General features: G+C 53.3%; 8 protein-coding genes across 8 annotated transcripts; 2 read left to right on the top strand and 6 right to left on the bottom strand.

Annotated features, from left to right (window-relative positions):
• Window positions 1–2,380: 2,380 nt before the first annotated feature.
• Window positions 2,381–4,763, bottom strand: P170DRAFT_363387 (uncharacterized protein; the record flags this gene model as incomplete). The annotated part of the gene is made up of 3 exons (XM_024844575.1): window positions 2,381–3,136; window positions 3,208–3,350; window positions 3,407–4,763. The coding sequence occupies 3 exons, from the start codon at window positions 4,761–4,763 to the stop codon at window positions 2,381–2,383; spliced, it is 2,256 nt and encodes a 751-aa protein (XP_024702190.1).
• Window positions 4,764–6,132: 1,369 nt separating this feature from the next.
• schA (serine/threonine protein kinase SCH9) lies at window positions 6,133–8,966 on the bottom strand (the record flags this gene model as incomplete). Its single annotated transcript, XM_024844494.1, has 2 exons — window positions 6,133–7,558; window positions 7,690–8,966. 2 exons carry the CDS (start codon window positions 8,964–8,966, stop codon window positions 6,133–6,135), a joined length of 2,703 nt encoding a protein of 900 aa, XP_024702189.1.
• A 2,234-nt stretch (window positions 8,967–11,200) lies between these two features.
• Window positions 11,201–11,766, bottom strand: P170DRAFT_226054 (uncharacterized protein). Its single transcript, XM_024842881.1, has one exon. The coding sequence runs from the start codon at window positions 11,669–11,671 to the stop codon at window positions 11,387–11,389; it is 285 nt and encodes a 94-aa protein (XP_024702188.1). The 5' UTR covers window positions 11,672–11,766; the 3' UTR covers window positions 11,201–11,386.
• A 1,652-nt stretch (window positions 11,767–13,418) lies between these two features.
• Window positions 13,419–16,046, top strand: P170DRAFT_438586 (uncharacterized protein). The gene is made up of 3 exons (XM_024849633.1): window positions 13,419–13,831; window positions 13,936–15,019; window positions 15,081–16,046. Exons 1-3 carry the CDS (start codon window positions 13,783–13,785, stop codon window positions 15,694–15,696), a joined length of 1,749 nt encoding a protein of 582 aa, XP_024702187.1. The 5' UTR covers window positions 13,419–13,782; the 3' UTR covers window positions 15,697–16,046.
• A 163-nt stretch (window positions 16,047–16,209) lies between these two features.
• On the bottom strand, window positions 16,210–16,786 carry P170DRAFT_225937 (uncharacterized protein). Its single transcript, XM_024842880.1, has one exon. It carries the CDS (start codon window positions 16,693–16,695, stop codon window positions 16,378–16,380), a length of 318 nt encoding a protein of 105 aa, XP_024702186.1. The 5' UTR covers window positions 16,696–16,786; the 3' UTR covers window positions 16,210–16,377.
• P170DRAFT_477743 (ESCRT-III subunit protein SNF7) lies at window positions 16,773–17,648 on the bottom strand (the record flags this gene model as incomplete). The annotated part of the gene is made up of 4 exons (XM_024853500.1): window positions 16,773–16,852; window positions 16,923–17,131; window positions 17,188–17,392; window positions 17,474–17,648. 4 exons carry the CDS (start codon window positions 17,646–17,648, stop codon window positions 16,773–16,775), a joined length of 669 nt encoding a protein of 222 aa, XP_024702185.1.
• Window positions 17,649–18,138: 490 nt separating this feature from the next.
• P170DRAFT_511551 (nuclear telomere cap complex subunit Ten1) lies at window positions 18,139–19,091 on the top strand. The gene is made up of 2 exons (XM_024854900.1): window positions 18,139–18,295; window positions 18,439–19,091. Exons 1-2 carry the CDS (start codon window positions 18,210–18,212, stop codon window positions 18,749–18,751), a joined length of 399 nt encoding a protein of 132 aa, XP_024702184.1. The 5' UTR covers window positions 18,139–18,209; the 3' UTR covers window positions 18,752–19,091.
• P170DRAFT_387861 (MFS general substrate transporter) lies at window positions 18,704–20,951 on the bottom strand (the record flags this gene model as incomplete). Its single annotated transcript, XM_024845822.1, has 4 exons — window positions 18,704–19,763; window positions 19,840–20,116; window positions 20,172–20,548; window positions 20,614–20,951. The coding sequence occupies 4 exons, from the start codon at window positions 20,949–20,951 to the stop codon at window positions 19,022–19,024; spliced, it is 1,734 nt and encodes a 577-aa protein (XP_024702183.1). The 3' UTR covers window positions 18,704–19,021.
• Between the last annotated feature and the right edge of the window lie 91 nt (window positions 20,952–21,042).

Here is a 21,042-nt window from a genome sequence, read left to right as displayed (position 1 = left end):
AAGTAGCTTAACCCAGGGCCATGAGGCATTGAGCACATACCACGGACACGCCACTTCTTCGTTTAGGCTAGCAGCACAGAACGAAGAGGACTGGACGGCACTCGAGGGCCGATCGTCCCCACTAGGAGAATGAGGATCTTGGGTTCACGACTAGACTAGCATGCCAGCGACTCGTGCTCGAAGGCGGAGAGCTCGTGTCATCGGCGACCGGCCACCAGGGGAAAGGAGAATTTCCCGGCCCAGAGGAGACTTGGGGGGGTAAGCTAGAGCAGAAACTAGAGACTAGAGGGTCAGAGATTCGGGGCTAAGGAAAGTTGGAGGACTCAAGTTGGCCAGGGGAAACTGCACGCGTGCTAAAGGGGGAGGTGGACTAGGCTACTAGTCAGCGGTTAGCAGCGAGTTAGTCTTCGCAGTTGCCCATCGGCAAACCCAAATCCATGCCTCATTGGGCACTTGCGATTGTCATTGTATTGATGATTGGGATGAACGTTGGATTCTGTGGATGAAGACAGTCGGATCAAAGCCATTCTAACTGAGATCATCCTCGGGGCTGGACACGAACCAGGGGGGGGACATTATCATCGTCATGTCCGCCGGAGGATTGACGAGGCAGAAAAATAAAATCGACGGAAAATCAGAAAAAACCCGTGGTCGGGCTTGACGCTAGACCCGCCAGGGCCTAGCGCAGTGGGGCTGGTCTGGGCGGCCTCAGGAACACGGCACTAGCCCCGTTTGGGGCGGTTCATTGCAGCGAACCCCTTTTTGTCGGTTTTTGTTCCTTTTGTCTGCTTTGTCTTTTTTGCATGTTTTGCGTCTTTGTCTGCTCCTCTTCCATTGGTCGTAGAACTCACGCATGTCCTATTCTTTTCTCTTTCTCAGTTCCTCCACCCACCAGTTGCAACCCGATTCAGGTTCCTCTGGCAACTACTACTCCCATGATATGATCCATTATTATTCCTACTTCCAAATCATCGTCCGCTTGGACCCATCCCATCCATCGGTTCGCACCGTTGAACGGATTGGATTGGCTAGTGCGCGCCGTATACGGGGTTCCATGACCAATCTCCAAATTGTCCATACCATATGATCACATCAATCCCAGACATCTGTCCATGCGGTGGGTGCGCTGTCTCACCGTGTCCACCCTATCAAGGGAAACGCCGGCACGCGATATATGTAGCCATATATTATCTGGTTTAGCCCAAACCGCCATCGATCTATCCGCTATATATCAAACTCCCTGGCCGCTCTGCTGTCCAATTCCTCAGCACGGAGTACTCCGTACGGGGGCCTTCGTTTCTGCGGGATAACCCCCGAAGGTCCCTGCCTAGAAAGTGCAGGTGCCGGTCTTGGTCCGGTCTTGCCTGGCCAATGACGAATTTCTCCAGCCCCCTATACTCCTTGTGGAAGTGTCCTCTGCATTATCAGCCCCCCCGAGATCGACCACCCTCGCTATCCCGAGCACAAGTGGAGTCCAACAGATCCATCTTCCCAGCACCGTGAAACATGGAGCGCTTTGGTTTCGCCCACCCCGTGCTCGCGAGGGACAACAGATTTGGACTGGATAACTACTACTCCGTACTCCGGACATATATCCAGAACTCGGTAAGAAGAAGAGAATGCCCGTAATGACTCGGGACGGGGTGGGTCGGTGCAGGAATTTCAAATCTGCAACATGAAGGACTCACTTTGCGACGAACACATCCGTTGTTGCCACTGCCCGTCCCGGTTGGAGGAGGACCGTCGCTTTTTTGCGCTCGGGAGCATCGGCTCCATGGGGATTGAACATGATCTACTCGCCCGTTCTGTGCAGTCCTGCATCGAGTAATGATCATTTACTGTGAGGTGCAGAGTACTAGTAAAGTCAATCCAATCCAATCCATCCGAAATCCTCACTTGGTCACGGTGTCATCCCCCCTTATGCACCAGACACGGCAAGCCTGCTGGGTTGGAATCCTTCCGGGACGGAACTCGAAACCGATCCCTGACTTTTTGTTTAACTTTCAGCTTGAAGCACGGGAAGAAGTGAAAAAAAAAAAAAAAAAAAAAAAGGCCGCTTAAAGCACGCTTACCCGCAAATAGGATAGCCGGGCTATTTTTAATATATTCAACCCATGGTCCGGAGGACCTGACGTCAGAACTAATAACTCCAAGTATGAGTTTTGTACTCCGGAGTACTTCCTATCGGACATCAAAGGAAGGATTAACAAGTATTGTGTCGGTTCAGAGCATCATCTATGTCATTAGCATTATTTACATCTATATGATTTGACCGTGGTGTATCTGGGTGCCAGGCATCTATAATCTTTGGCTCTGTTTTTTTCTCCTTTTTCCTTCCTCTTTTCTTCTTGTTTGACCCAATCCCAGGAATCCGAACTCATTACAGCATGAGTCCCATCAGGACAGCCAGACCCGAAACATAAACAAGACTGGGTCTCCAAGTTGTCGCAGCATTGGTCTTGCCAGCCGAGTCCGAGTCATTACCGTCCTCCCCCTGGTCCATCTCACCCTTGAGAGATCCCGATCCGTAGGCCTTATACCCACCGCTCAGGCTGGACGATTGATCCGTTGAGTTTTCAACGCACTTGGTGTGATTTGTGTGCGCATTCCACGCCGCAGCCCACGCCTGCTCGGGGTAGAACAGCGTCTTGGCCGTGTACCAGATGCGGCAATCGGCAGCCTCGTAGATATACTGAAGGGGGGTCTCGGACGAGTCGCCCTTGCGGATCTGATCCTGGACCTGGACACGGCTGCCCGAATCCCCTACCCGGAGGAAGACCTGCTCGGTGTCGATGAGGCGGTGGATGGAAGATTGGTCGAGGTCCGCTATCCCCAGCTGAACAGTGGCATTGAGCAGCTCGGGGATGTCGTCCGAGACGGAGGACAGCGGGATGACTTCGCCGCCCTTGGTGCCGCCGATGGTCTGCATGGGGCCGGATCGAGCTCGGCCACCCACGGTAACCGCTTTGATGCCGGCGATGTTCTTCAGCTCTTCGTGGAACGAGGCACAGGAGGATCCGCAAAGCCCGTCAGTGAACATGATAATGTCATCTGCGGCAAAGGACGCCTTCTTGCTGGAGGATTCGGTGAAGGTGAAGTTGGCTGGTAGGATGCTGTTGGGGTTGCTGTTGGATAGCTGTGAAGTAATAGTCAGATATTGAATATTCTCACATCATGTAGGGGCCAAGGAAAGAGGGGTGTTCTCACGTTATATCTCACAATGGATGAGAACTCGTCGTCGTTGTATTCATGAGGCCCGTAAAAGGAGTCCCACGAAGCGAATGTCTTGTCGTTTGCATTGACGAAGTTCCAGTATGACCAATATCTCAGGCTTGCTCCCGAGGAGATGACTAGTAGATGAAGGGTCAGCGTGTCGTCGTACTTGCATCTTATGACTTGAACTTACACAGCGAGGTCTCGTCCTCCACCCACTTCAGAGCGGTCTTGTTGGTCCAAATGGCGTCGACAGCCTCCCCGATTAGTTTAAATTGCTCCTGAGCACGGTATCTCTGAGCGCTGAAGGGCTCCTTATCCGGGAAGAGCTGCATGAAGGCGTCCAGGAGAAGGGCCGTTTCACCTCCGCCATTCTCGCGCAGATCAATGATGAGTTTCTTCTTGTTAGCCCGAGTGCACTTCTCCAAAAACCGGCGAATGACGCTTTGGAACTCCTTGTAGGTGCTCTCTTCAGGGTCAAAGGTGATGATCTTCAGGACAGCAACGTCCGTGAGACCAGATTCTGTCAGAAAGTAGCCGGCCACTGCGCCCTCGCTGTGCTCCACGATGGGTTCGGGGTAGTCGTTGCTGGGGATGACCTGTCTCTTTGTCCAGCGGCGGCGCGGAGCAGTCTTTTTATACCCATTGTCACCCTTCTTCATGGACTCCGAATAGACCTCGTAACTGCTGATGTCGCCCGTGCAGAACGACTGGAAGAAGTCCTTGCCGCTGGCGATCCCGGTGAAATTCTGATCTGTCGCCGCCACATTGATCAGATGGCGCGTGGTGCCGTTGGCAAACGTGAGGTTCGTGAATGCGTCCTGGTACGACTCCTGCACGGTGAACGTATTCTGCGAATTCCGACCTTTGTATGTGGCCTGGTTGTACCGCGCGTCGGCATTGATGTACTGGGATTCGTCCGCCACCCACTGTAGATACTTCTGGACATCTTGACCATTAATGGACTTGATCGGGGAAATATCGATGTCGTTGTCATCTTCCTGGGCGATGAGATCCTGGGAAACGTAGGTCTTGGGCACGCTGGTCCCGTCCTCGGAAACGGTAGCCACTCCTACCAGGCGCTGGAAGCCGAAGACCTGCAGGATGTCGGGCCAGTAGTTGAAGTGGTAGTTGCCGGTCCGGACGGTCAGCCGGTAGATGGCCATCTGCACGTCATATTCGCTGTCGTAGGAGCCGAGGCTGTTCTTGATCTTGTCAAGCTCGCCGATGAGGTCCAGTGGGCCCAACTCCCAGGTCGAGGGAGGGTTCTTCAGCCAACCCGTCTCCGAATGCCACCCCCAGAGGAGCTTCAGCTCGTCAATGAGCTCCTCATCGTCCTTGATGGCTACGGGGACGGACTTCAGACACTTGTACGCGGACTCAGCGGGGATGAACCCCGTATCACTGCTCTCGAGGAGACGGCCGACTACCGCACAGGGCTCGGTGGCCCCAGACGGGGTGCTGGAAGGAGTAGAAGAGATGGTTCGTGACACAGAGGGTAGAGCAACAGCTAGAGCAGCCGAAGCGAGGGTCGCACCGAAAAGACGCATCTTGGAAGATCACCGCGTCGAGTAGAATAACTCGTGGGCGGTAAGATGAAGTGACTTCGAACCGACCAAAGAAAAAGAATCGATGGTTGTCACAATGAAGCCATGCTACAGACTCAAATGGGGGCCCAAGCATTATAATTATATTCACATTTGCCGGCTACACGCGGGAGAAGCGGTGTAACGGAGCCTTGATGGATATTGAGGATGAGCCGTGTCGCAATCTATTCTAGGGCTCAGGAAGAGGCTGAAAAGGAGGCGAAGTCCAATGCCAAGGGAATCTCGTATGGCTAAGGCCCACCGCATTCGAGATCGACAGCGACGATGGCAGCGAATGGATCATCGTCTTCGTCTCTCTCCATCGCTGCCTAATTAGAGCTTCCCTTGCGGCTCCTCTCTGATTTGAAGGGAAGAAAAAAGGATTCGGCCCCCATGCAGGCGGAGACGCCGGTGGAAGGATGGCGCTAAAATAAACCAGCGATGCTGGACAAGGCCAGCAAAGCACAGCCTTATGAATGGATCATACTGGCGAGGAAGAAAAGATTCCGAGGATTGAATGCGGCTCTCCTTTCAGCCTGGGCACGTGGTCCTGGATATTCTCCGACTCATGTCACCCTCGTCTGCAGGACCCCCTCACAGCCTCGTTCTCCGTCTATATATAAATCGAAATACGAACGGTCATTCGGTTGTATTGTCAACACACCTGGATTGTAGATCAACCATTTATAAGCGGACTGGAATCCGGACTCCCTTTCGGTGCGCCGTGCTGCCATCCCTCTTGGGAAAGAAAGGGAGGAACAAAAAATAAAGATAAAAAAACAAAAAACGCCGCTACAATGATGGAACCCCGTTTATCATGAGAATTGCGAAGAAATGGTCGGCCATTGTCCTGTCGGGCAGAGGGTGGCCTCCGATGCACCGGAGATGTGCGGGTTGAATTGATCAAGGAGTGCAGGAAAAGAAAAAGGATGTATGTAGGGCCAAAGAAATAACCTGGATACCCTCTGGATACAGAGGTCATGAAATGAGTTAAATGTGAAGAAAGAAAGCAAAGCCTCGCAATTGATTTGAGCCACAAGCAATGAAGCCGGCAAAGGGATATATCCAATCCATCTAGCCCGGATGGTTTGAGTGCATGAATCGACAAACAGGAAATGAACACAAAGAGACTCGTCTCGCCCATGATAAGTAAGGTCAATGATTAAAAAACATGTAACTGCCAGGGCATCATGATATGAAGCAGATGGGGAAAGAAGAGGCAACCCATATTTTAGGCCCATGTACAAGATCGCAGAGGATATATGCAACAAAATAAAGACAAAAATCAAAATCAAATCACAACTCCATCATCATGCATCGCGCGAAGACATGCTCACATGTCAAAGTTATCATCAACGTTGAAAATGCCCGGCTCGGCGCCGTCGTGGGTCTTCTGGACGCCACTCATGCGGTGGTCCGTCGAGTTCTGCTTGCGGTGGGATCGTTGCCACGTTTCCGTGTCCTCGTCCATGTGGTCGCCGGGCTCGTTCTTCATGTGATGGTCAATCGAGCTCTCGTTCACAAACGTAAAGCCCTTAAAGTTGGCCTGCATGCCGGGGGAGAGCGGTGTCGAGGCCGTCATAAACCCGTTGGCCACGGCAGCCGCTCGGTCGTTCAACGAGGCATTGAGAGCATTGGTGAATTCGGGATCGAAGTTGGAGGTGTCCGTGTCGGACTTGAGCTTCGGCTTGAAGGGAGGGATGACTTCCTTCCGGCACAAGGCTTTCCAGTCAACGTCGTGGAAGAACGGGTGCTCCATGAGTTCTTTGGCATCGCCCTTGGCTCCGAGTCGGTGTTTGGGGTTCCGGTTCAACAAGCCCTTGACGAAATTCCGTCCTTCCGTACTGAGAGCATCTCGCGGGAACCGAACCTTACCGAAAGCGATGTTCTTGTACATCTGCTGCGTATCCTCGGCGTAGAACGGACTCCAGCCGCAGCACATCTCAAAGACAAGGACGCCGAGCGACCAGAAGTCAACCATCTTGGTGTATCCTTGCTCGTCGAGTAGCACCTCGGGAGCCAAGTATTCCGTTGTACCACAGAACGTGTTGGTGGTGTCGTTCTGGGTGAGATTCGCCTTGGACAGCCCGAAATCGCAGAGCGCGATATGGCCGTTCGCATCGAGTAGAATATTCTCCGGCTTGAGATCGCGGTAGACGATGTCGTGCTCGTGCAGGTGTTGGAGAGCCAAGATCAGCTCGGCGATATAGAATTTGGCGCGAGCTTCTTGGAAGCGCCCCTCCTTCTGCAGATGCCAAAACAATTCGCCGCCCGACATGTAGTCCGTCACTAGGTAGAGATCCGTGGGGGTCTGGAAGGAAAACTTGAGGCCGACGATGAAGGGAGACGCTGCCATTGCGGTTCGGACCAAAATGTTTCGTTCCCCGAGGGTGTGAGCAACCTCCTTTTTCTGGATAATCACCTTCTTCGACAGGACCTTCATGGCGTAGATTCGGCGCGTATCCTTCTTCTTGACTTGGTAGACTTGTCCGAACGTGCCCTTGCCGATAAGCTTCAGAATCTGGAAGTCATTAGGGCCCACCTGCTTCTTCTCCGTCTTCTCAAACCGCATTTCCATGTGAATTTCGCCAGACACTTGCGAATCACCGGCTCCCCGGGCCTTCAACGGGAACCATCCTTCCAGCCGGCTGTTATCTTCATTGAGGTTAACGCAGAGTCGCACGTGACCCAAGAACGCCTCTTGGTCCTTACGGTCATACACCGAAACATCGACCTCGGATTGGTCACCGAGCACATCACTACAAGGTACTTGTCAGCGGTCTGTGCGCATTGTTACGGTTCTGGCAGTGGTGCGATGTTGAATGAACCCGACCCGGCCGGGTAGCCGAGAGAGAATACAACGAAGAATCGCACAAGAGCGGTGACTTACAAGGTAGCTTCATGGTTCCAGTGGGGGTCGGTAACGGGGGCCCGGCTTCTGTGGTCAGGGCCGTCGAGGGCGCTGTTGTTGCTGCTCTGACGGCTCTTCATGGGAATGGCCATGGGTCGACCGGCCTCGAGCTCCGACTTTTCTTGTTCCTTTTGCTGGCGTTCGAGCGAGGCTTCCTCTTCGTCCTGGGCACTTTTCGAGATGCATTCGTTCCATTCAAACACGCAGACCACGTAGGGATCGAAACCAGGTCGGAGTCCCCGAGCCTGAGAGATATTGACGTAAAGCTGTCCCTTGAGCGAGCCAACGGGCGGGCCATCCGGTTGAGGACTCTCGGACGGAGATGGAAAGGCTTCATTGAGTTTGCCCGCGATCTCGTCGGTGGACTTGGCGACGGGGTCGGGTTGCGTGGGCTCCGACGTGGGTGGCGTGGTGTCGGGTTTCTTATCGGCTTGAGAACCATCGTTGGACATGGCCCGCGGTGTGAGAGGGGGCGTATTCTTTAGATGCGACAGATCAGACACATTTCCAGTTAGCTTCGCAAGGTTCTCAGAAGACGTAGAAACATGTGGCTTCTCATGGTCGTAGAGGGGGGTGTCCGGCAAACACAAAGCATCTGCAGTACACGAGAGGGTAGGATTGGAGAAGTGGGAGGCAAGGACTGGATCGCCAGAGACGCTAGAGACTGGGTGAGAGGTGTGACGGCGGGCGGGAGGTTCAGGGGAGGAGCTGCCCGAAGGAGAGAGATAGTTCTTCAACGCATTAAAGATCGAGCCCACGCTCTTGTCCGGGCCCGAGGACCCCAATTCCGCCTCGTCCGAGTCTTTCTGGAGAAGGGAAGATGCGGAGCAGTAAGGGGGAGTAGGTAGATTCGTCGGGGGCAGGTTCTCTGGCGTGACAAAGTGATTGTCTCGGGCAGCGAGCGACGACTTCATCTCCGAAGCCGCATCGCGTCCCGTCATGACATAAGACCCCGACGGGGAGGGGGAAGAATGGCCGGAACTTCGGTGATCCCACGTCCTCGTCGCAGGCGCATTCGACTGTACAGAGTACGCGGAGGTAGGAGTCTCAGAAGGAAAGGTCCGTGGTTTGGAGGGGTTGGATTGATGACCAAAGGGAACACCAACCTGAAGGAAGTTGTGCATTATGGATGGCAGACGCTTGTCTGAAGGATCGGGTTGCGGTGTAGCGACTCCCGTCGGACTGGGACTTTTGGAGCCGATCTGATCCTGGTTGTCGTCCTCATGCAGGCCGTGACTGTGAAGGCGGTTAGCCATGGATATAAAGCGTGATGACAAGTGAAGTTTATGGAAGAAACATCGGCCAAACAGCATGATGAGGGAGGATGGCGGGGTATTTGATCATGGAGGAACGAAGCCCATCCTAAGGCGACAGGGAAGAAAGATGGGAATGGCCATGGCCAGCAGTTGGGAGGAAAGGGAAAAAGCCAGAGCTGCATGAATCTGCAAGTCTCCTTCTTCCAGAAGGCAACGGTAAGGCTGGAATGTAGCACTCTGGTTGGGGCTGCCTCTTTTTTTCTTTTCTTTTCTTTCTTTCTTTTTGCCTTCCCAACCCAATGCGACAGACCGGGTGGCCAGCAAAGCAAAGCTACCCCAACCGATGTGTCTCAAAAGTTCGAGCTGCAGTGCCAGCAAACCGAGGGAGAATATTGCATGTAGCTAAATTTCCCCGGAGGAAAAATCCAGCAGACTGCACCTCGATTCCAGCGCTGAAACCCAAACAATGAGAGCAGGGAAAAAGCACATTTGGCGGCAGGATTAAGCGAAAGTTGTGTTACTCACCTGTGAGATAGCGGCTGCTTTAGCAATTCGGCATCGACATGCGAGTCAGGTCCATTCTGAGCGGCCATGATGAACTTTCCATCCGACTTCCGGTCTAATCACGTAGAAGAGAAAGAACGTAGAAAGAGAGAGACCGAAATGGGACGAAACGAGAGTGAATTCCTCCACGAGACCGATGACGGAGTGGCGAGTGGTCGGGCGACGATTGATACGGGAAGAAGGCGGTCAAAAAGTGCGAGGCGTTAAAGGTAAAAATGAAAAGAAAAAAAGAAAAAAAGAAAAAAAAAGAAAAAAGAAAAAAAAAAAAAACCTTGGGCGGAGAAGAGCGAAGGTTCAGGAAGTTTGCGGGTGTGAGAAACGTTGGATCTCGGTCGGAGTCGGAAGAGACGAGGGGTCGACGGGCGGTTCCAGTGACGCCGGCAGTGGTGGGAGCGTTCAAAGGGTAGATCAAGATCGGAGGGGGTTCTTCGAGGACAGAGCGAGGAAGCAGAAGAGGAGAGAGAGAAAAGAGAGCAGCAGAAGCCGAATTGAAGGCCGGCAGAGGGGATTATTATGATTCTGGACTATTACTCAGGCGAAAACCGACCTGAAGAAAACGACTGAAGCGAGGGCGATGATTGGAAGAACAACCACGGCGCGGTGGATGAGCGAACTGGCCAGTCTGGGATTAGCGCCAGGCCCGGACGAACATTAATATTGAATATTGAATATTGACGAAAGATTATTAAGATTAAGATTAATACTCAAGAATCCCGGGTGGATTGGCCTCGTTGCGGGATTTCCCCAGACGCTGGCTGTGTCTGTTCTGTCACGGTGGTTCCGGTGGCAACGGGGCTCGGTTTGTGATCGATGGTTTGGGCGTCTCTCGCGCTGAGATGGGAGAGGCGAGATAAACTAAATCAGAACAGAAAGGGTCCTGCAGCGGTGGCGTTTAATAGCAAAAGCTGAAGCCCAAAGACATACTCCGAAGCTGCCGCTGATGCCGCTGTTCAGAGGGACCGGTGGGTGGTAGGAGTATGGGGGATATTTAACGGCATTCACTGAATCACTGACACTGAATCAATGGCTGCCCATAGAGAACATTGCATTTGGTGGAAATAGTCCGGATTCTCAGGTCATCGGAGGCAGAAAGAGAATGGACGATAAGAATATTCAGAACAACAGGAGGCAGCAGCAGTAGAAGTAGACGGAGGGATGTACGGAGTATCCCAGATGTATTCTCGTACTGCGCGGTACGAGCCTGTAAGCCAGGCTGCCAATGCCAATCACGAGGTCGAAGAGTATCTCAGGAAGCAGGTAAGTAGGCTTCGTGAGGAATCCAATCTAAGCAGACGATGACGGGGTCGAGTCTTCTTTATTCTTCCTCTGGATGTTTCATCCTCCTCATTCCTAAAGTTCCTGGCCTCCTATGGATACGAGCCTCCAATTCCAACCCACGGGTGATTCTGGTTGGAAGCCGGGAAAAGCTTCGGAGGATCCAGTGTCATTGGCAGTCAGGCAGGCAAAGCTGCCCTGATCCCTAGAAACAGGCAAGGACGCGAAAATGGGGCGCTTCTTTTTCTTTTTTCTTTTTTCTTTTCCCCCCCTTTCTGGCGACTCAAAAAGAAAAGAAGAAAAAAAAAAAAAAGCCTCACACCCGGTGGAGATGGCCGTGTTGCTGGCAAATAGAGACGACCGTGATGGAACCACGGAGCCACATTTCTCTGCTGACTGACAGGCAATCAGAACTAGTCATTTGGCGGAATGATGAGATGATAGGGCTCCCCCGAGAAAAAAAAGGAAAGAGACTATGCTAGGTGTAGCAGCAAGAATGCTGGACTATGCTGGTTTCCCTCGAGGGGGGAAGAGGCCCGACAGCGACGACCGAAAGTCGCGGAATTCCATCCTCACGGCGCCTAAAAATAAATAAACATCCAAGAGAACGAGTCAAAACGGAATAGAATTAAAATACAATACGATAAAGAAACCGGAAAGGAGCTGGTGACAGCACAGGTCCGATGATGAGGCGCCAGAAGTTGGGGGAGGGAAAGGAAGGAACTTGGTTCGAGGTGATTCGCCGTCGGGATGAAACCGGGAAAATGGACCCTCGAGTCTGGGGGTCTGAATTTCGGATTATTGGATTGGATTTCCCTTGGGTTTCGCCCACGCCTTCGAGAGCCAACGTGGATCCCCAATTCCATGGTTCTTACGGAGTCTGAACTGTCTTACTCCAAGTACCCCTCGCTGAAGTCGCCATCCGTGACGGGGTGCTTCTCACCGTGAACTTGACGACTAATTGAAGGCTAATTGAGCAAGACCAATTGATTAAGACTAATCGATTAAGAATAATTGCATAACTAGTGACTTACGGTCTAAGCATGGACTCCGTCAATGTTGTCATCGGGACGGTCGATCATGGATTTGCGTGATGGATTACTCTTCCCATATCAAAACTCCGTAGGTAATGCCATATACTACCTGCACCATCGTGTATTGCATTGGACAGTCTTACCAGCACCGTCTCTGGGAGATATGGAATTATGGATTCATCCGGTGGAGTCAAACACTGCCGTCCTTGTCAATCGTCCCTCAGCGCCCGCGTCAATGGCCCCTTCCATCGATCCATTTACTGCACAGTCTGCCGTTGGCCCGATGACGATGAATAAGTCTCGTTCGGTCATCCCGGCCCTTTCGATTCATGCACTAGAGGATAGTACGGGATTATCCCGGACGATGTGCAGCCCTGCAGTGATGGCTGCTTGGCAAATCATCGCGGGTTGCTGGCTTTCCCTAATACGCCCGTCACGGCTGAATTCAATAATCATTCGAGTCTCGACGGTCGACCAGCGAATACCGTGGAAGTAAAACCCAGGCAGTAGGAGAGTACGAGTACCTGTTGGGTCCATCTCCGCCCGTCTCCTTACGGGGGTACATGGCCAAATCACCGGTTCGGAGCAGCTGTTCAGCAAGGTCGCAAGGTCCCATCCGGCGTTACACCAGGCCAGTGCAGCTGGTGGCTTCAGCTGTCGTCGAAACGGTGACCGAAGATGCGCCCGATTTGACGGCAGGATCAGCCGGCCACTTTGGAGTCCGGCTGCGGAAGAGGCGATCTGAACGATCGAGGGGGCTTATCGGATCCCCTTGAGTTCGTGCGTGCAGATAGTAGTATACAGCAAGACCGCCCTAGCTACTGACTAGCTTCCGATCTCCAATCCTGGCTCCCTCGCGATTTGTTTCGCCCGCCAATCATACGGGCAGCCCCGTCGTGATCCTACAGAGACCGAATTCCCAGAAACATTCTCGGTTTAGCAAATTTATGGGCATTTTCGCCCCGGTCGGCCAGGGAGGGGGAGGAAGGGAGGGGAGCAAAACTGCAGGCTGAGGCTACTTGTACGCAATCAGTAGTAGGCAGGTCATCTGCAGGCTGCGGCGTGGAGGTGTGAAGTGATCTGCGCGGCATGCAGCATTATTGTGTGAGCGAAAAGCAGACACTGGCCTCGCTCGGGCACTGCACGAGGGGGGGAAATAACCTTACCGAGACATGATGAGCACTGGCGAGCAGGTTATTTTCCGGCAGTGCAATGTCATCCTCCCCCTCCTTCGGGTTGCATCTGATGCTCGAGAAAATGCGGAACTGGTCCAATGCCCACTACCGACAAGCTACTGCTCTGGAGGCGCCGGTGGAGCGGAGGGGATTCGAGAATTCCTTCCAATGACTTCCCTCCGTCCCGAGTTTCTATGACATGTGAAATTGAAACTGAAGCAGGCTTGCAGCGTGCAGACCCATCTCATACGTCAATCACAATGTCTGTGCATACCTTATCGTTGAGTCACTCGGGGCGCTGAATGATGGCGACGTTCCGGTATCCAGCACGAAACCGGGCAGCCTGGCTCTTTCGAGAAGGTGCTAGATCGGCTTCCTGGCAAATGACCGGTGGGGAACCATAGCGCGTCAAGTGGTCTGATATCCCCTTGAGAGTACGGTGTAATCGTAGAGGAGTATTCGATGATGTACGGAGGATTGTAGGGCGAATGTGCTCCGGAGGGGATGGCGATGACATCATCTGGCAGCCCGCCGGATGCCAAGACGGTCTAGGGCCCTTTTCGATCACGGCACGTGGCTGCCGTGGATGCCTGAGGCAGAAGAGCAGAGGCAATCACGTGATACAAATGTCGGCGCCGGAGTAGCCGATAATCCGGGGGGCCCTGGCGATGCTGCGGAAAGGACGAGTCTAAAGGGCATCCAGCAATAATTCCATCGCCGTGCTGGCAGTTTTTGGCTTTCACGTCCACCCAAACACTCCGTGTCGCGATGGCCCGGAAGCTCCGAGCAGCTGCCCAGGCGGCCGCCCAGTCACTGAGTATGTCATTGTCTTCCCCCGTTCCCTTTTTCTTCTCTTCTCCCTTTTGGGGTTTCTCGCAGACGAGCATCCTATGTCGCGCGCGTGCACTGACAGACCCCGAGGAAATGCCCCGCCGCCCCTTCCCGACGCCTCCGACGAGGAAATGGCGGAAGCGCCCGTCTCCAATGCGTCCTCCCCGGTCGTAGAGGAGGACCCCGGAGACGCGTCGGAAAAGGAGGACGGTCTTGATGCCGAAGCGCAACCCGAACCGGTTCCGGAGGAAGAGACCGCGGCAACGCCCACCCAGGAGGAGTCGAACACCCCGTCGCGAGCAGACACGCCGACGCGCACCGGCGGTCGCCCCTCCGCGATCCCGCGAAAACGACGCATAGGCCGTCCGCCGAAGAACCGCCCGCCAGAATGGGATGCGCCCGAGGACGGAGCGCCACAGACCCCGATCCACGTGAGCACGCCGGTGAAGAGGAGGCGAGGACGCCCGGCGGCGAGTGGAGGACGATGGGCTCGAAACCGCGGGCCGTCCCACGTCACCCAAGTGCCAATTGACAAGGAAGGAAACATGATGGACGTGATCGACGACGAAGTGGCTCTTCCGGACGATCCGGAGGGCGAGACCAAGGTTGACAAGAATGGCGTTTTGAAGGGCGATCGAGAGTACCGGGTTCGCACGTTTACCATCCTCAACCGCGGCGAGAGATACTACATGCTGTCTACGGAGCCGGCTCGCTGCATCGGTTTTAGGGACTCGTATCTGTTTTTCCAGAAGCACAAGCTGCTCTACAAGATTATCATCGATGACGAGGCCAAGCGCGATCTGATCGAGCGCGAAATCATCCCTCATTCCTACAAGGGTCGAGCTATCGGTGTGGTGACCGCTCGGTCAGTGTTCAGAGAGTTCGGCGCCAAAATCATCGTGGGCGGGAAGAAGGTTTCCGACGACTACCATGCTCAGGCAGCGCGGGAGCGCGGCGACGTTGAAGGCGAGCTTGCCGTTCCCGAGGACAAGCTTCCGGGGCCCGGCGAGCCGTATAACAGGAACCAGTACGTCGCGTGGCACGGCGCGAGTAGTGTCTATCACACGAGCGTGCCCTCGGTTCCTCTTCCCGTTGGGAAAGCGGTTGATTCGAAGAAGCGAAAGATTACGGTCACGGGAGACAATTGGATGCTTGAGCATGCCCGTGAAGCCAGGTGCGTAACCCATTCCCGGGTGATTCTTCAAACATGACATTCTGACGGTTCAATGGTTTAGCAATTACAATGCTCTCATCTCACATGCTCGCCGTGCGAACCTGGAGGGATACTACGACATTCACACCAACGTTTTGCAATATCCCAAGATCATGCAGCCTACGCATGCACGCTGGGAGCGTCTACCCCCTCCTGATCCGCGGGTTGCGGCCAAACTCACCAAGGAATTGTCGACCCTCAGCCTGACGAACGGCCGTGATGAGAGTGACCCCCCTGTCGAAGTCTCGGCCGCTTCGAAGGAAACAACGCACGAGAATAACGACAATAACGAGGAGGAAGCTGGCAAGGAATCGATCTTCTCCGACATCCCGCCTGCGCTCTCTCGCCGATTCGCCATCCATGATGTTCACTATGAGACGCCGCCACATTCCAACCTGGGGATTCCCGGTCCTGACGGCGATGTGCACGATCTCGGCTCCAATGGCTTCGTCAGCGTGGCCAACCCGTCGAACCCCGAATTCCTGAGCCCCGAGATCCTCGAGGAGCTGCCGGCCGAGTGCAAGGAAGCTCTTGTCGAGGCGGCCGCGCAGGAGTACGAATGGAAGTCCAGATGGTGCAGCGAAGCCACCGACGGGGCTCGGAGAGCACCGCTCAAGAGTTATGCCTGGTTCCCTTAACGGCGCGAGGAACCCTTTAGACCTCAAATGCGGTTGAACAGCCCTTACTCTTGTCTATTCGTTCAAGCTTTCTTTTTTAATATGTTCCTTTTTATTCGGGATGGGCCGGATTTTTCCCCTGGATGATGGTATGAGATAAAAACCCGGAGTTTAAGTGTGGTCTTTTCATTTTTCAATATGTGGTGGTGTCATTTCAACAATTCAATTTGGCTTTTAATGTCGGGATTATTCCCTGTCTATTGAGATTCCGCTTTCTCTCTCGAGACCGCATGGTCTAGGGTGGGAATAGTTACTTTTTTCTTTGTCTAATGGTGTTGCTGTAGATTAGATCTGGTAGATAAGATTTTCTTCGTCTGGTTCGCGATGGCCTGTACTAGTAGGTCTCCGTTGTCTTCAACCCCTCTAGATCATATCTACAGCTTCGACTCGTTTTACTGTGTAAGTAATTGGCACCTTTTACGCTTTATATGCAACCGCGAAAGTCAATGGTTACCAAGTTACCAAGACAGGAACCGTCAGAGCAGTTGAAAATAGAATGAAAAAAGAACATCTCTTCGTTCCGACATAGACTCGGGTCTTTCATGTAGGTATAATAAAATAGATAAGTAGATAAAGGAACCATGCAATGCCGTAAGGTAAGTTGGGTGGGCCAGGCAGGTTGAATCAGCAAAACCAAAAAGGTTAAGGACAGGAAGATGAGGTATGGATGGGACGGGATGATGGAGGTATGTTTATGAGACCATCCAAGAATCGAACAAAAAACAACCTAAATGTAAACACACAGGCAGACAACGGACGAGAAAACGAAACGGTGCGAGTTCTGTTGATAGTCCCAAACTTCCAAGACACGAGAAGAAGAAAAGAAAAGGAAAGAAAAGAAAAGCCAAGTTTCTCCTGCAAGTGGTAGATAAAACTCCGTTGGTCGCGATTACATGGACGCATGATTGATGACTGTATAATCATGAGGAAAGTGAAGGGGAGAAAGCAGAGAGAAGGCATTGCTCATATAGGGGATCTAGTATGGAAGAAAATAAGACCAACACGCCGAGGAACAGAATAAGGGCTTCGTAGCATCATCACATGGCCATCTCTGCACGCAACTTCTCCAACTCTGCTTCCTCGTCTTCTTCCTCGGTCTTTTGTGGCTTGTTTTTGACTGTGGGTGCGTGGTATGGTTAGAATCAACCTCTGATATGCGGAAGGATAAGTTGAAGGACGTGACTTACGTTCCCCAGTCCCTGCGGCAGGTAGCCGATTGAGTTGATCCGAGACCGGTACTGTGCCTGTCTTGAGCATGCGCTCGTCCATGGCCTCTTGTTCCAAACCCTCGAGTTCTGCGTCCAACTCGGACTCGTCTGGCTGTTCGCCGAGCGGGTTGTTCGTGATGGCCTGCGCAATTTCCTCGCTGAGTTGATGTTGTTCGCGGAGTTCGTCCCTGGCCAGGTGTTAGCATGACACGATCGCAGCGGATGCTTCAGGCTCGGCACATACATTGTCTCGTCCACCTTGTCGATAGTCATCGAGCCATGGATCTGGTTCATGGCGGAGCCTGCGTTCTTCATCGCCTCCAGGGTCTTCTGGTTGATATTCGCAGTTTCAATCGAGTAGATCTGCTGTTCCAACTGGGCGATCTGCGCCGTCGTCTGTTCGAGGTTCTTCTCATGGACCTTTTTCCTTCGGAGCGCAGCCTTGGCGGCTGAATTGCGGTTGCGTTAGTTGGATCATCGTTCACGCAGCAGATCAGAATGAGAGGTGAGCACTGGTCCAAAATCCATACCGTTCTTATTTGTGCTGATGTTCTTCTTCGCCACGTTCTCCTGCTCATCCATCTGATTTGCCAGATGCGTCTCCCGCTTTTGAAGCATATCCAGCTGTTCCCGCAGCATCAGGATCGCGTTCTTGGGCGCATCCTTCCGCTTTTGGGCTGCGGCGCCACCGAACCACGACCACATTATGACCGAGAAAGACGAGATGTGCGTGTGGACTGTTCTTGGTATCGAAGACCCACTAAAGACAGGGGGCCTTTTGAGTGGAGATGCAGGAAATATGTTCTGAAGATCTGGGAGGAGATCTTTCTTTGTGCTCGTCTGACAGCAGATCTGAGAGATCGGCGGATTTCAAGGACGAAGATAAGAGAAGAGGGGGCGAGGTGCGACGACTCGCAGAGGATTGACAGCGTAGGAAATCGGAGGTGTTGAGAGACCGTGCGATGAAGGTTTTCACCGGTCAGGAGCGAGCTGGTTTAAGGGATGGACTGCGGAGAGAGGAAACGTTGCCGACTGCGAGAGAGAGAGAGAGCGAAGGCGACCGAGATGGAGGAAATGCGTGTTCCCCTCGTTGGCCGATGACATACGCTCGGCCTATCGGATGCGGTGTGTCACGTGCAGCCCGGCCGTATAGAACCAAAATAACTTCATTTCAGCTCAACCCTTCGTCGCTCCCGCCACAGTTGCTCGGTCCCTCGATCCTGTTATCTGGTCGGTGATGTCTCTTTTGGCCCAAGGCCTCGAGGGATGAACGGTCCTCTTCCCTCCAGGAGAGCCTTCCTCTCCAACCTCGCCGCTCTCCCTGCTGACAGCAAGGTCCGTTTCCTGGGCTGGTGCGTAGATCATCTGATTCTCTCCTGTTCCCGTGTTCCTGCTTGTATTGCTTCAATATATTCCTATTGCTCATATGACCCATTTAATGGATCCGTTCCTCCGCTGATTCATCGCCCTCGTGGCATTTTCTCTAACCCTTTAGTGTAAGAACCTATTCCGTTCCCACAGGCCGTCTAATATTAGAGCATAACTATCCCCGACGTAAATCAACGTCCGATGTACCAACCGTGTCGGTCGATATCAATGCAGTCCTAGAGACGGTCACGTCGGAGGAGCTGCGCGTGGGTGCATGGGTCAATGTGCTTGGTTACGTGAGACGGTCGATGATTGCCGGTGAGACCATCTACGTCGAAGCAATCATGGTCTTTGCCGCCGGTGCGATTGCATTAGGGGAATACGAAAGGATTCTGCATGAATCGATGGAGGTCGAGCGGAGAGTCCAACGACCAACTTGAGCGAGTACTCCATCCGGTCGTGTTCTCCTTGTCTGAGAGATGAGGGAAATCGAAAGTCTTCGTTGCATTCATTAAACGACTCATTATCTATTATATTCGCCTGACCATGCTTGAATTTGTTGCTCGCCATGACCAAATATGCCATATATCCGCCGTGAGAGGAGTGGGCAAGCCTAGCCACGCCAGCCATCTGGGGAATAAGAACTTTTGTATGCAGAAAATGAAAAAGTCATAATCGACGTCTCGGGCGCTGCCTTTGGTTTGTGCCCTTTATACCTCCATCTTCTCCTTCTCTTTTTCTGTTGACTCCGCTTGGAGGCCTGCTGCCTCCAGCCGCTGCATCAATCGCTTCCGCTTTCCTTCCAGTCGCCTTTTATCTTCTTGCATGCGCCTGATCAGCGTGCTCTTTTCTCGGATCCTATACCCGTACTTGTAGAACACAAACGGGATCGGGATGATGAGAACTTCGAGCAAGCCCAGCAGCGTACCAGACCAATTGGGTCCGATGCCTGCATACATATACGAGCCCACCAGAGGCAGGACACCTCCCAGGACACTTCTGATCACGGAGTTGCCGGCCATGGCAGACGCAGCGTACACGCCATAGCTATAAGTGAGATAGTTAGAAGCGTATATGAAGACGCCGGTGTTTCCTGCACCAAACAGGACGCCTGCTAAGATGGGCACGACCCAGTGGATGGAAGCGGGCGCACAGGTCCATGCGAACCAGAGCTCACCGGCGGGGATGAGAATGGCGGAGATGCAGACGATCGAGACCATGGCTTCCGGCGGCACCTTTCCGGTCTCGGGGTCGATGCGGTGGCTGTTGATCATCCGGCGGATCAGCGGTTCGCATGAGATGGTAATGAGACAGCCGATGCCGATGCCCAGGAATGCCAACCCCGAGAGGCCCAGCGACCACCCGCGAATGTCACGGAAGACGATGGGATAGGCTGTGAAGCAGAGGTAGAGAATCCCGTAGACGATGGCGATATAAATATTCCAGAATATACTGGAGGAATGTTAGCTCTTAGGTAATGTCTTAGGTAATGAAAAGGATGTTCTTAGGAGGGCCGGTTCTTTCTCACCAGATGGGTTCGGTGACGGCCATGACAAAAGGTCGCCCCAGGTTCACTTTCAGCATCTCGGCCAGGCTGGTCTTCTGGTCGTATCGACTCCACCAGCGCGAATCATCGGTCTCCTTGCGCAGACGCGCCGCCTTCTTTTGAAGAATGATGGGCCCGTACGTCTCCTCCATGATACAGGAGAAGGCCAGCGCAACGCCCGACAAGATCAATGCGATCCAGCACATCCATCGCCATCCCAGGTATTGCGTGACAAATCCTCCAATGATGGGACCCAGCACTGCAGGCTCTGGTTAGTAGAGTAACGAGACCAAGAAAGGCATGCGAAGACAGACCTGGGCCGTTCACGGGGCCAATACTCCAGATGGACATGGCCAGAGCGCGCTGCTCATCATTGACTAGATCCGACACCATCCCCGGGGCGGTGGATATCATGACACTTCCAAACAAGGCGCCAATGAACCGCACTACGATAAGGGCCTCCACCGACTTAGCCAGGGCACAGGGGATGATCAAAATGGTGAAGATAGCAAGGCACACGACGGAAACCGGCTTTCGGCCGTAGACCTCGCTCAACGGCGCCATGAACATGGAGCCTATGGCCAGGCCGATCAGGTAGAAAGTTAGGCCCAAGGTGACGATGGTATTGGAGGAGTCGAATTCGGCGGCGATTTCTGCCACTCCGGACGTGTACGAGGTTGAATACAGGACCCTGGAACAGTCAGTTGGCTGGCCATTCCCACACCGTTATCGACGAGCCGAAGGACTTCAACGCACACAATCAGAGTGTTATAGGACAGCACCCCAATGCCAAAGGCCTTGTACTTCAGTGACCAGTTCTTGGGATTCTGCTGATCCGACTCGTCTTCGAAATCGACCTCGTAGTTCGGATCCGAGGTTCCATTGGTTGCGATGGACGTGATCTTCCGGGCCAAAGACGGTTGCGACAGTCGAGATGCATGCGCCGACAAGCTCTGCGCCAGTCCCTCCACCTCGATTGTATCCTCGGACGTGGTCGAGCCGTCAATGGAATGGGTCTCTGCGGCGGTAGACTCCTCTTGATGGTAGCGGGGGGATTTTTGAGAATCCGCCGGGTCATGCTGAGGTGCGGACATATTCCTAAGGTATAGGAGGACGTGCCTCCTACAATCTGGCTTGGGCTGCTACTCTCGAGGGGACGAGGACGGAAGGGTTCAGTCTATAGAC

Source organism: Aspergillus steynii (assembly GCF_002849105.1).
Source record: "Aspergillus steynii IBT 23096 chromosome Unknown P170scaffold_6, whole genome shotgun sequence".
NCBI classification, from domain to species: domain Eukaryota; kingdom Fungi; phylum Ascomycota; class Eurotiomycetes; order Eurotiales; family Aspergillaceae; genus Aspergillus; species Aspergillus steynii.
Note: the sequence above shows the minus strand (reverse complement) of the source record. Positions and strands in the feature narration are given on the sequence as shown.

Coding starts and splice junctions, on each gene's coding strand:
- P170DRAFT_225937 (XM_024842880.1), bottom strand. CDS start 16,695: ATGCCTTCTCTCTGCTTTCTCCCCTTCACTTTCCTCATGATTATACAG.
- P170DRAFT_438586 (XM_024849633.1), top strand. CDS start 13,783: ATGGCCCGGAAGCTCCGAGCAGCTGCCCAGGCGGCCGCCCAGTCACTG. Junction 13,832..13,935: donor GGCGGCCGCCCAGTCACTGA/GTATGTCATTGT, acceptor ACAGACCCCGAG/GAAATGCCCCGCCGCCCCTT. Junction 15,020..15,080: donor GAGCATGCCCGTGAAGCCAG/GTGCGTAACCCA, acceptor TCAATGGTTTAG/CAATTACAATGCTCTCATCT.
- P170DRAFT_511551 (XM_024854900.1), top strand. CDS start 18,210: ATGAACGGTCCTCTTCCCTCCAGGAGAGCCTTCCTCTCCAACCTCGCC. Junction 18,296..18,438: donor AAGGTCCGTTTCCTGGGCTG/GTGCGTAGATCA, acceptor CTAACCCTTTAG/TGTAAGAACCTATTCCGTTC.
- P170DRAFT_226054 (XM_024842881.1), bottom strand. CDS start 11,671: ATGGAATTGGGGATCCACGTTGGCTCTCGAAGGCGTGGGCGAAACCCA.